The sequence below is a fragment of the Watersipora subatra genome, chromosome 5 (assembly GCF_963576615.1).
Source record: "Watersipora subatra chromosome 5, tzWatSuba1.1, whole genome shotgun sequence".
In the NCBI taxonomy this organism is placed as follows: domain Eukaryota; kingdom Metazoa; phylum Bryozoa; class Gymnolaemata; order Cheilostomatida; family Watersiporidae; genus Watersipora; species Watersipora subatra.
The window spans coordinates 64819778-64838090 of NC_088712.1; the positions used below are offsets into that span (position 1 = coordinate 64819778).

An 18313-nucleotide genomic window follows, 5' to 3' on the forward strand; every position below is an offset into this window, starting at 1 on the left:
GACGAACAAATCTCAATTTTTTTGGTCAAAACCGAAATGGTCGAGAGCCGAAGCATTCGAGAACCGAAGTTCCACTGTAATTGGTTATAATCTAGTGCAAAAAATGACACTTGCAATAAACAATAAAATATTGCAATAAGCAATGAATTATTGCAATAAACAACACACTATTCCAATAAACAACACACTCTTCCAATAAACAACACACTATTCCAATAAACAATGAACTATTCCAATAAACAACACACTATTCCAATAAACAATGAACTATTCCAATAAACAACACACTATTCCAATAAACAATGAACTATTCCAATAAACAACACACTATTCCAATAAACAATAAACTATTCCAATAAACAACACACTATTCCAATAAACAATAAACTATTCCAATAAACAACACACTATTCAAATAAACAATAAACTATTCCAATAAACAACACAATATTCCAATAAACAACACACTATTCCAATAAACAATAAACTATTGCAATAAGCAATGAATTATTGCAATAAACAAAACATTATGGCAAGAAACAATGCAATATGTCGGTGTACCTGACATAATGCTACGCTATTGTGAGAAAGTCGACAAAGTCACGGAATACTAGCAAAAAACCTCACACCAAATACTTCAACGTAGCAAACTGTGGTCACATCGCCTCTTTACACTTACAGCTGTGCAGAAGCTAGAAGCTAAGGTGCGTCTACTTTGGTTGCCATGAGCTGTAAGACCGGCATGCCTCTCCTTCTTACTTCTCATTACAAACATCAATGACAAAACATTTCCGGAGTTCTGTCCATCAGCTTTCATAAGTAAGGCCTGACCTGATGACAACGGAGAGCGAGTCTCAAGTTAGATAGACATTATGTGTGGGCGTTAACAACATTAGACCTGGTGTTTACTGCACCTGGAAGTACTCTTGATTGTGAACAGCGACCCATTTGCATTAAATTATTGTGTTGTGAGTGGATGTTACCATCTCGTACCATTAGTTGGCGATGATGCAAGCGCTCACTTTGTCTACCACTTGCAGCTAGCTGAAAGCTGGAAGCTATAAATAGACAACTGTTCTAGGATTAACAGAGGTTTACTAATGTGACCTCATACAACCCACCATTTCTGAAGGAATGCAAAAACTGCCTTTCGCAAAAAAAGTGAGGTTGAATAATTCCTTGAAACTAATGGTGACAATTTGCCAGAGCGAGATATATTGCAGTCTTTACTTTGTAATATAGCATTAGTTCCTAAAGATGAACTTACACCATTGAAGGGATGCAAATGAAAATAATATCAATATAAAGCTAAGAAATCAAGCTTCAATTTGACGTAATTTTTGTTTTTGTAGATCTACACAGTTTAGAGAAATAATAGTTTGAATGATATCCTTTCTTGGAATGGTCAGATTCAAGTGAAAATACAATTATTATGTCTATAGCTGTACCTTGGCACAGAGACTGACAGAATAGAGACACATAACGCTGCAATTTGAATGCAATAGCTCATGTCAATAACAAGAGAGGCAGTTGCGCAACTAATGACATCATTTTGGCACATATTTTTCTTCTGAGCGTTTTAATCAGAATAAATTTTTGTCGATTTTAATCTCGTAACATTCTGGCAATCAGATCACCCCAAACATCAGAAACAATCTCATATGATAGAAAAATATTGATGATTTCTGATAAAATTCACTAAAGTTTGGTGTAATTTCATCTTTAACAAGCCGTGTATAGGCGAGGCTCACTAATAAAGATGGATTCCTACCATGATATATTGAGAGCAGAATTAAACAAACTAGCGAGCAGGTAGCTGAAACCAGTGTGTAAGAAAAGAGGAAAACCATAAGATGGGAATCATATTTTTTTGGTATTTACCATAAATGCTAATGAACCGATAAAATACTTTCTAAAATATTCAGCCTCACCGCCTCTACAACGCATTTCCGTGGCAATGGCAAGCTGCATTTCGCAATAGTGACATCACACGCAGGTGGCAGAAAGTTTGAGAGAACCCTCCATGTCGCTTATGTTACAGACTCCGCTCATGCATAACTCTTACTTCATTGGTTCGGTTGTCTACAGAGAGTAATTGATGGGGTTGATGGTATATAAAGGAGTGAGAGACGGAGAAAGGTAGCAGTGGTGTTGACTACTTCATACCAGGTAAGTGGGAAGACTCACAGATTACAGAAACTCATCAACTCATCAATTCATCAACTCATCAAAATTTCTAAATGTTCAAAAAAGTTTAAAATATCTACTATTTACGTGAATAAAAAAGATTTGCGGCATTACACTATTTTCCATTTTTTTGAAACAAAATGAAAAGCATTTATTTTTTATGAGAATCAAAAAAGATTCTTCGCTGTGTTACACAATATAATTAAAATGAAATGGTATCTCAGTTTCTTTCAATTTAAAAAGGCTTTACTGTTTATAAAAGGAATAAAGCTGGAGCCATTTCTATAAGATAAAAACTACAGACTGTTTTCTTTAAGTTTCGTTATTCAGCCAAAAATGTTGCTGCCCTGGTATCGTTTAACATTGCGATCAAGCGAGTAGAAAGTTAGTATAATGCAAATATCTTTTGATCTTTACGATATTTCAGCTTTTTAAAAGTTTAAAAGAAATTCTGTATTCATGAATTCTACCTTAACATTTCTGTGTGCAGTTTCACATTTTCACATTTTCACATTTTTATCATCATATAAAATGCATCTTGCTAGAATAGAGAAGAAGAACATGGTGTGTGTTACTAAATGATACTGAAATGAAATCATTCTGTTAGATGTTTGTAAATATTGATACAAAATATGGGATGTTTCGGTAATAATAATAATAATAATGAAATGGAACTGAATCATTTGTAATACAAATAACCAGTTATACATATCACTTTTTCACATGAATCCTTTTAGAAATTTCCTTGCCATTTTAGAACACAAATAACTTTCTGCGAACTGTCTCTCTTTTATTATCGACTGCTGATCTCAACGTCTTTCTTCTTGATAGCTGGTTATTTTAAATGCCTGTAGTTATCTATGCACTCAAGCCATAAACAAAAGTTTCTTCATTTAGTGATTTTAAAATAGCAACAGTAATGATATTAATATTATTGTTAATAACATCTTCATTAACAAACAATATTTTAAATATTGAAACGGACTTACTTTGAGTTTATTGACACTAAACTTCTGTTTTTAGAAAGATGACCAAAGCAGTGATTCTACTTGCGGCTCTGGCTGGTGAGTGTTTATCAGAGACTTTCTGTAGCGAGTGTTGTCATCTATTCCCACGACCAAACGAGCGGAGCGAAGTGGGGGAGTTTTTATGATAAATGCATGTGCACACAACTTACGAAAATTATTCATCAACAATGAGACGAACCCTTGTCAAGAAATTTCATCAACAAATTTAAGCATCGTTATGTAAAGTCGTTAAAGTATAATAACGTTACAAAACACATTTAAACCTATTTAAATATGTTACCAAGTCTTTGTAAACCTTCGATAATATCTTAAAACTTACCCATCTGATCGGATTATACACAAATAGACAGATTAATTTCAACGAAAATCGCCACAAAACACTTGAAAAGCTTGGTTTAATAAAAGTTAAGACTGAAAATTGAAACGCCGAGACACAGATAATAGAACGATGAAGTCTTGCGCAGTTCACGAAACAATAACGTGCACTTTTCACCAGTCTATAGCATTGTCGAACTGCCGAAGGTTTTGGCAATTAACATAGGAGTACAGAAATCGTTTCATTTTTGCCGATTTCAATTTTTTCATTTTCATTTGCCGACACATTTGAATACTTTCCCATTCTAACTGATGTCCAACGCAGTATAAGTAAAGCAAATGACGATGATATTTTTAACGTTTCTTATGAGATTATTACAATAATTAATTATAAGTTTGGATGACTACAGAACAATGACTACGTAGTACAGACTTTCTAAAAATCTAACGCAGTGTAAGTAAAGGCATGACGATGATATTTTTTCTAACGGTTCTAATGAGATTATTGCAATAATTAATTATAAGTTTGGATGACTACAGGACAATGACGACGTAGTACAGATTTTCTAAAAATCTATATAAATATCGCAACTTCGTGATATTGTTAGCTACGCCGTTTTGAAATGTAAACAAAATTGTGCATTGGTTTGTTATTATTACTATATAAATAATATTGGTTATTCTAATAATATCAGTGCATTTTACTTCTAATATTGGCCAGTATTGCATTTCTTTTTTTGCAGGAGAAGAGTTATAAACATATAATCTTTTCCTTTCATTACTACTATTTGTTGTATATAATAACACCCAGCACATTACAGCTACCATTGCAGTTATCCTATTTGACTGCTAATATTGCATTTCTCAACCATCAGTACCCTTTCTTTTTTCCAATATCACTTTGGTCGTGGGCTGTATGACAGGAGAATTTCTAGTTAATATAAATATTGCTGAAAATGTGTCTGACCACCATATTGCCAGAACTACTAGCTACTCTTCAACAACTATTCGATTTCTCTGGCAGCCAATCTAAAAACGCTGCTCTTTTTCTGTGTAGGCATAGCATCAGCCACCTATAGCGGCGGATTACCAAGAAGATACGCTAATCCTGGAGGCGGTGAACTTGTTGGTTGTAAGTATTTCTCTTGATTTTAGAAAATATATTGACTCCATCACCAAATCAAAATACACACATGAGCTGACAACTCTGAACAATTGCTTTCACAGGCTCAACAAGCCGCTTGTTTAAAATATTTATATTCATAAGTCAAAATTTTAGTAAAGCTGATTCATGTTAATTGATTAATAATTAATTAATTAATTTGATTGTAAATAATTATATATAAAAATATTATTGTATATAATTATTATTGTATATACTATATATATATTGTATGTAAATAAAGTTTGTAAGGAGAGCGTTAACATGTCAATTATATTTGTGGATGTATCCATGGATATATCTGTGGATATATCCATGGATATATCCGTAGATATATCCATGGATATATCCATAGATATAGCAGGTTGATTGTATCTTTTCTCATTCACACTAAACATGCATAGTCGTGCATCCACTTACACTTGTGTGTTGTAGCCCAAGGTACCTGGGGTGACTGGGGCTACTGGACTGACTGCAGCAAAGCTTGCGGTGGAGGCTATAAAAGCAGGTCAAGAGAATGTCTTAGACCAACCTATGTAACCTATGGCAATGCTGACTGCGTTGGTGATGCCACGCAACGCCGCTCTTGTAATGACCATGATTGTCAAGGTAAATAGTTAGGAGCAGTACATACCCTGTATACCAGATATTTGTTAGTGGAATTAAATCCTTTACAATTAACAACTCTCAAAACTATATTCTTCAGGTAAATAATAATAGATCTTGGGTATTGGAGAGCAGACAATTCCACTTTTGATCATACTTTAATGAATATTCTCTGCATTTGCTTAATAGTTGATGGAGCCTGGAGCGAATGGGGTTACTACGGAGAGTGCTCATCTACCTGCGGAGCAGGCACTAAGACTAGATACAGAACTTGCACAAACCCTGCCCCAGCATATGGTGGATCAACCTGCTATGGTGCTGCCTCACAGTCTATGGATTGCGACAGCGGATACTGCCCAGGTAAACATAACAGTTAGAAATATCTCCATAAATCTGTAACATACATCTATAGCATTTATCAGCAAAATATACAAATATTATATTAATATAACAGCTGTCTTTACACACTAGCATTTAATCCTGTTTGATGCACGGGTACACAACTCCTCCTTCAAGTCAATTTGATTTGACCAGCTTCAACACGGGGTTATTACCATGTTAATAATTTGAAAATGGCTAGAGACAAAATGCCCAATGGCTAAATTATTACCTCAACTTTTATGCTTTAAATTGAGTATGATAATATGATATATGTCTTAGTTAATATGTATGTTATATTATATGTATGTATGATATATGTCTTAGTTAATTGGTTTTGCTCATTGAATTATCTTTAAAAAGCTATAAGCAATTTTATGGTATTTTTTTGTCAAAGCTCACAAAAAAGCTTAACAAACTTTAGTTAAAGTGCTACATAGATCCTTTTGCTACTCAAGGTTTACATTTTAAATGAACTTCTGTATAGATTATTTTAGCTACTATGGCTGATTATTATCATAGCTGATGGAGATTAATATTCAAATTATATTACTTATTTTTTACAGCAGTTGAATAGAACTTTAATTAACACTTACAATAGTCCTAGTGTGGTTTATTAATTAACACCCTTGTCTTGAGTTGAGCTAGGATCAAAGGCTATGTGATCTGATATAACTTCAATTGTTTCTAAATTCTGACTTGATCAGAATCAGTGGGTTGGAATTTAATTAATTTTTTATTCAATTATTGAAGCGGTTCTCGTGTGATGACCATTAGCTTGTGTGTTATACAGTACATGGGTACTGGAGTGAATGGGGACATTATGGAGATTGCTCAGCCGCTTGCGGAAGTGGTCAGAAAACTAGACACAGATACTGCAACAACCCAGCCCCTTCTTATGGTGGAAACTCATGCTATGGATTTGATGTAGGAACTGAAGATTGCACTGGCTATCACTGTCCAGGTAAACATACGATATTAAACTATTGAGTTTTTTTAAAATCTTGGAACAGAATTAAATCTCATTGAACCTTGTAGAAAGGATAATAGTTACCATAAGTGTTAGTTATCTACACTTGTAAAAATGGAAAACAACACTTATATCATTCATGAACTCGCTATTGTTGACGCACTAACTTAGTGAATCCATTTGCTTCATACGCAGTTCACGGAGGATGGAGTGAGTGGGCACACTATGGTGACTGTTCAGCAGCCTGTGGTGGTGGACACAAGAACAGGCTTCGCTACTGCACCAACCCAGCTCCTGCCTATGGTGGGAACCCATGCTATGGTGCTGACTATGAAAATGTTACATGCAACGCCCACCATTGTCCAAGTAAGTATATCATTTAATAGTCAATGCTAAACTGTAAATGATACGCAGTGTTTTGCGATAAGAATTTTAGGAAAAAGCGGAAGTCATAGTTGACCTTTACTCAGTTCAGTACGTATATTCATAAGAATGGGGGCATACACAAGATACATAGAGGTATACACAAAAACATAGAGGCGTAAGCAGAAAACATAGAGGCATTCACAAAAATATAGAGGCATAAACAGAAAACAGAACATACACTAGAAATGTAGAGGCATACACAAAAAAAAATTGTAACGTGATTTTTAAAGAACTAATTATATTATTGCCACGATTACAGCTCACGGTGGTTGGGGAGAGTGGGGACAATATGGAGACTGCTCTGTTGACTGTGGAAGTGGGGTTAAGACTAGACACAGATATTGTAACAACCCTGCTCCCGCTTACGGTGGGAACCAATGCTATGGATCTGGTGTAAGCACTGAGGACTGCACTGGATATCACTGCCCAGGTAAGAAGTTGTCACCTCTCTGTTCATAAATAGCTGGACATGCTCTCAACACATTTTTTCAATAATGCAAGTCTAGGCAAAAATGGCAACTATATTACTAGATGCTTTTATCTACAGTTCATGGTGGCTGGAGAGAATGGGGATACTATGGTGATTGCTCAGCATCCTGTGGTGGAGGACAAAAACTAGACGCAGATATTGTAATAATCCAGCTCCAGCCTACGGCGGGAACCAATGCTATGGATCAATTGATGAGAATACCAGCTGTAACACTCATCATTGCCAAGGTTAGTGAAAATGTCTAAAAATACATTTTCTGTTTGCATAATGCATTCCTTAGCGTGATGCACTTCTTAGGGACGCTGAGTTTTGCCAAATCTAATGCAAAATATTTGTTTTCAGTCGATGGAGCCTGGAGTGAGTGGAGTTCTTATGGAGACTGCTCTGTGACCTGTGGAGATGGAACCAAAGTTAGACACAGAACTTGTACTAACCCTGCACCTGTTTATGGTGGAGCTGAATGCTACGGCAGCGAGTATGAGAGCGTCAGCTGTAACCATGGCTACTGCTCAGGTGAGCTCAACACCTAATTATTCAGCAAATCACTATATTAAATACAAATGAGTAGATAACTCTCACCTTCATTAACAAACTTTCTGATCAATATTAACAAGAGTTGCATCTATTTAACTTTGGAACACACTGTTAAACTGTTTCCTATGAAGATCTTATGAAAGTGATAACTTCCTGTGTGCGATTGCGTGACCAGTATCTGGTAAATAATAATTGTTTGGGATATATCTGACAGTTCATGGAGGCTGGACCTCATGGACACCCTGGTCTGACTGTTCTGGACACTGTGGGTCTGGAACAAAATACAGAAGCAGAAGTTGCACCAATCCTGCGCCTTCTCATTATGGTGCCAGCTGCGTTGGCTCGGCTACTGATTCGAAATCATGCCGACACGCAAACAACTGTAAGTGTTTTTTACCTGCGGGACTCATCTGATACTATAGATACATTAATATGCACATCATGTACTACCAAGTTAAACTTTGGAGTCAGTACCAGTATCAGTAGCAGCACCAGTAACAGTGCTGTTATCAGTAGCAGTAGTAGTATCAGTACTAGTACCAGTATCAGTACCAGTATCAGTATCACTACCATTATCAGTACCAGCAATATCAGTACCAGTACTAATATCGGCTAAAAACAATCTAGAAGAGCAGTTAGCGAGGTGTATGTAAACCGACCAACACAAATGTGAGTATTTGTTACTTTAGCAATTAACCAGTCTTTGCATAGCTCAACAGACTACCACTTGTCAACAGGTGCTCATCGAGTTGTGTATTTACTGTCCACACAGATAGCCTGAGGATCATGTCCAGCGTGTTCATAATGGCAAATATAATTGAGGCATAAGTCTAACCTGCTTTTAATGTATTTTAGGTGGTCAGTACAGACAGGGAAGATATGGTAGCAATGGCTACTAATGGATATTGATGGAATATCTGGAATGGAAACTGTCTTGGGGAGTTGTCTTATTCTATCACCAGAATATTTTTGTATTTTGTTTAAAAGATATTGTTTTAGTATTGTTGTTCTTAAATTGTTTTATGAAATATAGCATGTGACAAACGACTGGCTTTTACTATGCTATCTTATGAGAATATGTTATACATCATGCTCATCTCAGCTTCTGAACAATTCAAACATACTGTTTGTTACAATGATGCGTTTGAGTGTGCCTGCATACTGCAAACTATCACACAGCTTTTACCTGCATACTGCAAACTATCACACAGCTTTTACCTGCGTACTGCAAACTATCAAACAGCATTTACTTGCGAACTGCAAACTATCACATAGCATTTACCTGCATACTGCAAACTATCACACAGCTTTTACTTGCATTGTGCAAACTATCACACAGCATTTACCTGCATGCAAATGGCGCATGCATACCCTTGTGATCTAAAGAGTTGATTTTTAGTAGATATGTTCCACATTTTTCGTTTGTCAAAGTAGCATGGTGACCTGAGCAATCTCCAAATGTCAATAAGTCCAAACCAAATGATAGTAATCATTTCAATATGAGCCAACAATTACTGCTCCTTGAGCACTCCATATATTTTAGAAATGATCAAATATCAAATATTGTATGAAATAATTGAACAAGAGTAAACTTGGTGAATATAAAAGTTTAATAATAAATAAAAACTCTCAGGTGACTTGAGATTCATTTGCCACCTGCTTTAGCTTGTCTCTCTCTACCTGGTTTAGCTTGTCTCTCTCCACCCGCTTTAGCTTGTCTTCTGCCTCCTGTGGTTCTATTTGAATGAGTCTAAAATAGTAAAAAAGTTTTAAGTTAAACTTACTTGTAGATATTTAGCTAGTTTTAAAGGTCTTTGCTGCTCATTTATAATATATAAAATACAAGCAGTTTTTAACACAAAGGATTTTTACTTTTGCAAATAGTATACTATAATAAAAAACTTTTCAGCAAAAATCAACAATCACAACCTTTATAGAGGATATCTATTAGTCATATGACCTTGATAGATTAAAAATTTCTAAAACATAAAAATAGCTTTTTCTATAAGTCAGCGAAAACGGCAAAAGGTTTCCAACTTTATTCAATATATTTCATTTAACTTTTTAATATTACTTTAAAAATCATAACTAGTTAACAGTTACAGCGAAAGACCCTTTAAACGAAAATTACAACCTTATACGATGTCCTACAGGTGGTATGCCTCTAGGAACATTTGAACAGACTCTACAGCAGTATTATGTGGTAGAAATTCATCATAAAATCAAAATGTTAGTATAATGCATTGCTATTGATGACAAAACAAATGATCAAATAAGTGCAACAATTACAAACAACAAACTTCAATTCATTCACTTACCCTTCAGGAGAGAAAAGATTGTCGATCTTCGCTTCCTATCGTCAGTGTATTCTTTCTCTCCAGTGTTATCACCGCTTTCACTAGTTATGCCAACCCATCGTCTTCGTCTTTTTTTTCCTTTATCATCATCATTTCCTTCATCTGTTGCGTCACTGAGGTCAACTGCGCATCTTTTCTTTCTCTTGTTATCATCATCGTAATCCTCTGTACTTACACTGCTTCTATCAGTATCTCTTCTCTTTCTTTTGTCATCATCATCATCTTCTGTACTTACACTGCTTCTATCTGTATCTCTTCTCTTTCTCTTGTCATCATCATCATCAGCATCATCATCCTCTGTACTTACACTGCTTCTATCTGTATCTCTTCTCTTTCTCTTGTCATCATCATCCTCGGTACTTACACTGCTTTTATCTGTATCTCTTCTCTTTCTCTTGTCATCATTATCATCCTCAGTACTTACACTGCTTCTATCAGTATCTCTTCTCTTTCTCTTGTCATCATCATCATCATCATCATCATCATCATCCTCTGTGCTTACACTGCTTCTATCTGTATCTCTTCTCTTTCTCTTGTCATCATCATCCTCTGTACTTACACTGCTTCTATCTGTATCTCTTCTCTTTCTCTTGTCATCATCATCATCGTCATCATCATCATCATCATCATCATCATCATCATCATCATCATCATCATCATCATCATCATCATCCTCGGTACTTACACTGTTTCTATCTGTATCTCTTCTCTTTCTCTTGTCATCATCATCATCATCCTTGGTACTTACACTGCTTTTATCAGTATCTCTTCTCTTTCTCTTGTCATCATCATCATCATCATCATCATCATCCTCTGTACTTACACTGCTTCTATCTGTATCTCTTCTCTTTCTCTTGTCATCATCATCATCCTCGGTACTTACACTGCTTTTATCTGTATCTCTTCTCTTTCTCTTGTCATCATCATCATCCTCTGTACTTACACTGCTTCTATCTGTATCTCTTCTCTTTCTCTTGTCATCATCATCATCATCATCATCATCATCATCATCATCATCATCATCATCATCATCCTCGGTACTTACACTGCTTCTATCTGCATCTCTTCTTTTTCTCTTGTCATCACCATCATCCTCGGTACTTACACTGCTTTTATCTGTATCTCTTCTCTTTCTCTTGTCATCGTCATCATCATCATCATCCTCTGTACTTACACTGCTTCTATCAGTATCTCTTCTCTTTCTCTTGTCATCATCATCATCATCATCATCATCCTCTGTACTTACACTGCTTTTATCTGTATCTCTTCTCTTTCTCTTGTCATCATCATCATCATCCTCGGTACTTACACTGCTTCTATCAGTATCTCTTCTCTTTCTCTTGTCATCATCATCATCATCCTCGGTACTTACACTGCTTCTATCTGCATCTCTTCTCTTTCTCTTGTCATCATCATCATCCTCGGTACTTACACTGCTTTTATCTGTATCTCTTCTCTTTCTCTTGTCATCGTCATCATCATCATCATCCTCTGTACTTACACTGCTTCTATCAGTATCTCTTCTCTTTCTCTTGTCATCATCATCATCATCATCATCATCATCATCCTCGGTACTTACACTGCTTCTATCTGCATCTCTTCTCTTTCTCTTGTCATCATCATCATCCTCGGTACTTACACTGCTTTTATCTGTATCTCTTCTCTTTCTCTTGTCATCGTCATCATCATCATCCTCTGTACTTACACTGCTTCTATCAGTATCTCTTCTCTTTCTCTTGTCATCATCATCGTCATCATCATCATCATCATCATCATCATCATCATCATCCTTTGTACTTACACTGCTTCTATCAGTATCTCTTCTCCTTCTCTTGTCACTGTCATTGTTGTCTTCTCCTGTATTTTCATCAAATAACTCTACACTCTTTTTGATCTTCTCATCTTCTAAACTGTTACCCTCTTCAGACTCTCCGTGAACAGCAGTGACTACAACATGATAAATAGATAAATGCCTAAAAAAAGTCAAAGGTATCTAACTGCTCACAGCATGACATAATTACTCTTATAAACATGATCGTTTATATTATAGTGTTTCTTTTTATGTTAAACACCAATTAAAGCTGACTTTTTCAGAAATTTATGGTTCAAGTTTTGTCTGCTTGATTGGTTTACTGTGATGAAAGGAAGCTGTAATAATACAGCCTTTAAAATATATAGATGTGCATGTACAGGTTGGAATAGAATATATAGATGTGCATGTACAGGTTGGAATAGAATATATAGATGTGCATGTACAGGTTGGAATAGAATATATAGATATGCATGTACAGGTTGGAATAGAATATATAGATGTGCATGTACAGGTTGGAATAGAATATATAGATGTGCATGTACAGGTTGGAATAGAATGTATAGATGTGCATATACAGGTTGGAATAGAATATATAGATGTGCATGTACAGGTTGGAATAGAATATATAGATGTGCATGTACAGGTTATAATAAAATATATAGATGTGCATGTACAGGTAGAATATATAGATGTGCATGTACAGGTTAGAATATAATATATAGATGTGCATGTACAGGTTAGAATAGAATATATAGATGTGCATGTACAGGTTGGAATAGAATATATAGATGTGCATGTACAGTTTGGAATAGAATATATAGGCGTGCATGTACAGGTTGGAATAGAATATATAGGTGTGCATGTACAGGTTAGAATAGAATTTATAGATGTGCATGTACAGGTAGAATATATAGATGTGCATGTACAGGTTAGAATAGAATATATAGATGTGCATGTACAGGTAGAATATATAGATGCGCATGTACAGGTTGGAATAGAATATATAGATGTGCATGTACAGGTTAGAATAGAATATATAGATGTGCATGTACAGGTTAGAATAGAATATATAGGTGTGCATGTACAGGTTAGAATAGAATTTATAGATGTGCATGTACAGGTAGAATATATAGATGTGCATGTACAGGTTAGAATAGAATATATAGATGTGCATGTACAGGTAGAATATATAGATGCGCATGTACAGGTTGGAATAGAATATATAGATGTGCATGTACAGGTTAGAATAGAATATTTAGATGTGCATGTACAGGTTGGAAAGGGCAAGCAACAATAGCAGCAACACCTAAGTGTCTGGTAGACAGAGAAACTCCTACAAATATGTATTTTATAAATATTTAATCATAACTTGAAATATCTGTTTAAGACCACTTAAACTAAAGATTCTTCAGTAGATAAAATTTGAGCAAATGCTTAATTCTTCGCTAAAAGTATTTTTCATCACCCATTTCTGAACGTTTTTTGAAACAATACAGATCGATAATCGAAAATAAAGAAACTGATGAAAATAATTTTAACTAAATAAAATATAGCAACAAATAATGAAAATTTATAAAAATGTACTAGACGTCGTATTAAATAAGCTTACATAATTTTTGTTATTATTGTATTTTCTTAATTTTTTAACTTTTAGAGTTTGTTACACAGCATATCTCTCCCACCACATTTACCTCTGAACCTACAACTATTATTTTATTTTCCTTGTATTCATTGATGATTATAACTTTGTTAATTTTTACTATTTACTCTTTTACATAATTTAATATCGTATATTTGTTTTAAGCTTATGCGTTGTTACCTGGAGTATATAATGTTAAGTTTATAAACGCAAAAAATAATCAAACAAAATAAAATATAATATAATAAAAATATTTGTTCCAACAAGGAACAGCTTTGATATATAGATAAATGTAATGCATTGACTAAGAATCAAAATGAAAAGACAACTCCTTAGAGAACTATAGATAAATGTAATGCATTGACTAAGAATCAAAATGAAAAGACAACTCCTTAGAGAACTATAGATAAATGTAATGCATTGACTAAGAATCAAAATGAAAAGACAACTCCTTAGAGAACTATAGATAAATGTACTGCATTGACTAAAAATCAAAATGAAAAGACAACTCCTTAGAGAACATACCCGCTATTAGAAGACCGAGTAGAATAATTGTGAAGGGTTTCATCTTCTACAAATAAAGAACAGAGTGTTTTAGAAAATCACAAATGTGGCAAAAAAGAATTGTGGTTAGTATCTAGTTGAACTCTAGTTGAACTCTAGTTGAACTCTAGTTGAACTCTTATAGCCACAATTCTGTGATGGTTATAAGATCAATTTGGATTTTACAGCCATGACCAACACTACAACAGAATACATGTTCCCAAAGTGAGCAATTCAATTTAAACATTTACTAGAATATAAATACATCTAAATTAGATTATTTGCGCCTGAGGTGAGTCACTTGTATTCATATATACAGGGAGTGCTTATAATGTAGTAGGGCAGAAAGTAATATATAAACAGGGAGTGCTTATAATGTAGCAGGGCAGAGAGTAATCTGAGTTGAGACAATGAACAACTTGACTCATTAAAACAGCCTTCTAACTTTGTACAAAATCAATAAAGCAGAGATAAGATGTGTCATTTTGTGATAGACTCTCTTTCCATTGCAAATGTAGTCAACACCAGACAATCTCTGTGATAATCTCTGATTATCTATTCATTTGCGATATATCTTATCTAACTGCCACAATTTTACACAAAATGTGTAATTCATGAAATTTAAGACAAACAAGTAAAGGTAAGTTGATATCAGGAATACTTACTGTCAGGTTCCTTGAATACTGAGCTCTTCAGTGTTAGCAATATTGTTAGTAATACTAGTAGCTCTATAGACAGCAATGCTTGCTCTGCTGTGCTCCCTCGCATTTATACCCTTCTATTGATCATCTATTAATAGTATCTACGGATAGACAGCCTTACTTGAGCGTCAAATCCAGTCTTTCACATGATTGGCTACTTGAGCTTAACCAACCACGTTTAAGCCCACAGTTACAGCCTTGCTTGCGTGCCAGGAAAGCCTACGCGTTCAGTACACCATCCACTTGCATAAATTACTGTGCTTCCTTGTATTGCATTTCAACTTTATTTATTTGATGTTTTGTAACACTGGAAAAATACAGCCTGATGTATTGATAAGGCCATCCAAAATTATTGCTAGGTTGCTCCAATCATATTAACATCCCCTTTGAAAATGACAACTTCGAAAAGAGAAAGCCCAAGTCGGGGTGAAAGCCTCATTGTGTATCTTTAGATACGGGATGCGTAACTACCCTCCAACATATCCAGCGTTCTGTGAGGAAGGATATATAGGCTACACTGATTGAAGATTGATGAGAAGAATTGTGTAAATGAGAAATACTTGCGCTTTTTAACAAGTGTCTAGCGAGTAACTGCTGCCACTCTCAGTGTCTAGCGAGTAACTGCTGCCACTCTCAGTGTCTAGCGAATAACTGCTGCCGCTCTCAGTGTCTAGCGAGTAACTGCTGCCACTCTCAGTGTCTAGCGAGTAACTGCTGCCACTCTCAGTGTCTAGCGAGTAACTGCTGCCACTCTCAGTGTCTAGCGAATAACTGCTGCCACTCTCAGTGTCTAGCGAGTAACTGCTGCCACTCTCAGTGTCTAGCGAGTAACTGCTGCCAGTCTCAGTGTCCCGCGAGAACCTGACTTGAATATGTTTTGCTGCCACTATGTAAGATGAAGCACTGCCCTGTTAATCAGCAAAAAAATATTTTAAGAAAATATGATTCCTTGTGAGTTTGGTGGGCAACGAAGAAAAAAATGTTATATATGCAGACTTACTGAACTGGTGATGAAGTTTTTCTAGTACTGAGGAGATCTTTCTCCACACCTTCCCATAAGTCCTTCTATAACCTCTGATACAGGGGTTATAGAAGGACTGTGAAAGGACTGTTATAGAAAAACTCACTAATGTTTCAAGATGGCATGCGCCGGTGTTGAAAATGAACTTGCACCAAATCTTAGTCAATCTTATCAGACGGTATTTTTCTATCATTTGCGATTGTTTTTGATGTTTGAGGTGATCTGATGGCCAGGATGTTTCAAGATTAAAATTTACAAAAACTTGATCATGGTTAAAATCCTCAGATTCAAGCGAAACTATGATTATGATGTCTATAGTTGCACTTCAGCAAGGAGACCAACAGAATAGAGATGCCTAACTGCAATTTGAATGGAATAGTCGATACCAATAGCAAGAGAGACAGACAGTCGCTCACCTAGTTATGTCATTTCAGATCATCTTTTTCTTCTGAGGGTTTATTTTGATATAATAATCAAAATACATATTTAGATTATTATATATATATATAAATATATATAATATTTATATATATAAATCTCCAACTTTGTCTGTGTGTATCTCCTATGGTATGACCGATCACCGGCTATAACTATTAAAATCGTGAAATTAAAATCTTGCATTCTGCTAGATTTGAACTCACGAATATTGCAACCTCAGGTGTGTAATCCAATTGTCTAACCACGAGTCTATGAAAGCTCTTACTATATACTGTATACACCTTTTCCCAATTTCACACGCTAAATAACGTATTAATTGAAACTCTATGAACTCTATTAACTCTATGAACTCTATGAACTCTATTAACTCTATGAACTCTATGAACTCTATTAACTCTATGAACTCTATGAACTCTATTAACTCTATGAACTCTATGAACTCTATTAACTCTATGAACTCTATGAACTCTATTAACTCTATGAACTCTATTAACTCTGTGAACTTTATTAACTCTATGAACTCTATTAACTCTATGAACTCTATTAACTCTATGAACTCTATGAACTCTATTAACTCTATGAACTTTATTAACTCTATGAACTCTATGAACTCTATTAACTCTATGAACTCTATGAACTCTATTAACTATATGAACTTTATTAACTCTATGAACTCTATTAACTCTATGAACTCTATTAACTCTATGAACTCTATTAACTCTATGAACTCTATTAACTCTATGAACTCTATTAACTCTATGAACTTTATTAACTCTATGAACTCTATTAACTCTATGAACTCTATGAACTCTATTAACTCTATTAACTCTATTAATTCTATGAACTCTATTAACTCTATTAACTCTATGAACTCTATTAACTCTATGAACTCTATGAACTCTATTAACTCTATGAACTCTATTAACTCTATGAACTCTATTAACTCTATGAACTCTATGAACTCTATTAACTCTATGAACTCTATTAACTCTATGAACTCTATTAACTCTATGAACTCTATGAACTCTATTAACTCTATGAACTCTATTAACTCTATGAACTTTATTAACTCTATGAACTCTATTAACTCTATGAACTCTATGAAATGCGATGCTTTTTAGTCCTCGCTGTCCTTTTTTTCCGCAAAGCGATATGAACAATACTTTCTTTCGAAATTGAATTTTAGCGATTTTATGGCAGTTCAGCGTCATCCATTGTGATAAAAACGGGTTTGCAAACGGATAAGACATAAAAGTTTGATTAAAAGTTTACTAAAATGCATACTAAAACTTACTTCAAGTATGCTTTTAGTAAGCTAAATTCATATGAGTAAGATTCAGCGTTTATGTTACACGTCTGTCTTGAAGGCAAGAACTCTACATGTAGTACATAGTAATGTTACTTTTTCTTGCAGATCATAATTGAAAATCGCACTAAAGTTATTATAGGTAACTATAGTTACTAAGGTTAACATATTGTTTTATTACTATTTTTTGATGATGATAATTTTGAAGAGTTTTACCAGGTAGTGATTGCAATAGATAATTACTATGGGTTTCTATACCACTCTATATGTCTATGTGATATTTTTACCTTAGGATGTCAACACTGAAACGAACTAAAATCATATAACCGTATACCAAATAACCCTTCACTGTAATTGTAGCAAAACAGACTATATTTAGCCATTACTTGCTAATGATTT

At 34.7% G+C, this 18313-nt stretch overlaps 2 protein-coding genes across 3 annotated transcripts in view; one reads left to right on the plus strand and one right to left on the minus strand.

Annotated features, from left to right (window-relative positions):
• LOC137397591 (SCO-spondin-like) overlaps window positions 1-9075 on the plus strand; it is a 32448-nt gene extending 23373 nt beyond the window's left edge. The window contains 12 exon segments of the mRNA XM_068083886.1: window positions 3211-3251; window positions 4588-4662; window positions 5128-5301; window positions 5488-5658; window positions 6470-6640; window positions 6842-7012; window positions 7332-7502; window positions 7620-7679; window positions 7682-7789; window positions 7905-8075; window positions 8311-8478; window positions 8952-9075. Of these exon segments, the coding sequence (XP_067939987.1) occupies window positions 3211-3251; window positions 4588-4662; window positions 5128-5301; window positions 5488-5658; window positions 6470-6640; window positions 6842-7012; window positions 7332-7502; window positions 7620-7679; window positions 7682-7789; window positions 7905-8075; window positions 8311-8478; window positions 8952-8995 (1525 nt within the window). The 3' untranslated portion in view covers window positions 8996-9075.
• The window catches only part of LOC137396200 (serine-aspartate repeat-containing protein F-like), a 31916-nt gene extending 16735 nt beyond the window's left edge, over window positions 1-15181 (minus strand). The window contains exons 1-4 of one of the 2 annotated variants that reach the window (XR_010978495.1): window positions 15114-15181; window positions 14431-14476; window positions 10415-12400; window positions 9777-9846 (exon numbers count right to left, since the gene is read on the minus strand). Coding sequence is in view for 1 of the 2 variants with exons in the window: in XM_068082367.1 (XP_067938468.1) it covers window positions 9833-9846; window positions 10415-12400; window positions 14431-14473 (2043 nt within the window). In the remaining variant the exon portion in view is untranslated. Of the gene's footprint in view, window positions 1-9768; window positions 9847-10414; window positions 12401-14430; window positions 14477-15113 lie in introns of those variants that run through there. The other variant, XM_068082367.1, reaches the window with a different exon arrangement.
• Between the last annotated feature and the right edge of the window lie 3132 nt (window positions 15182-18313).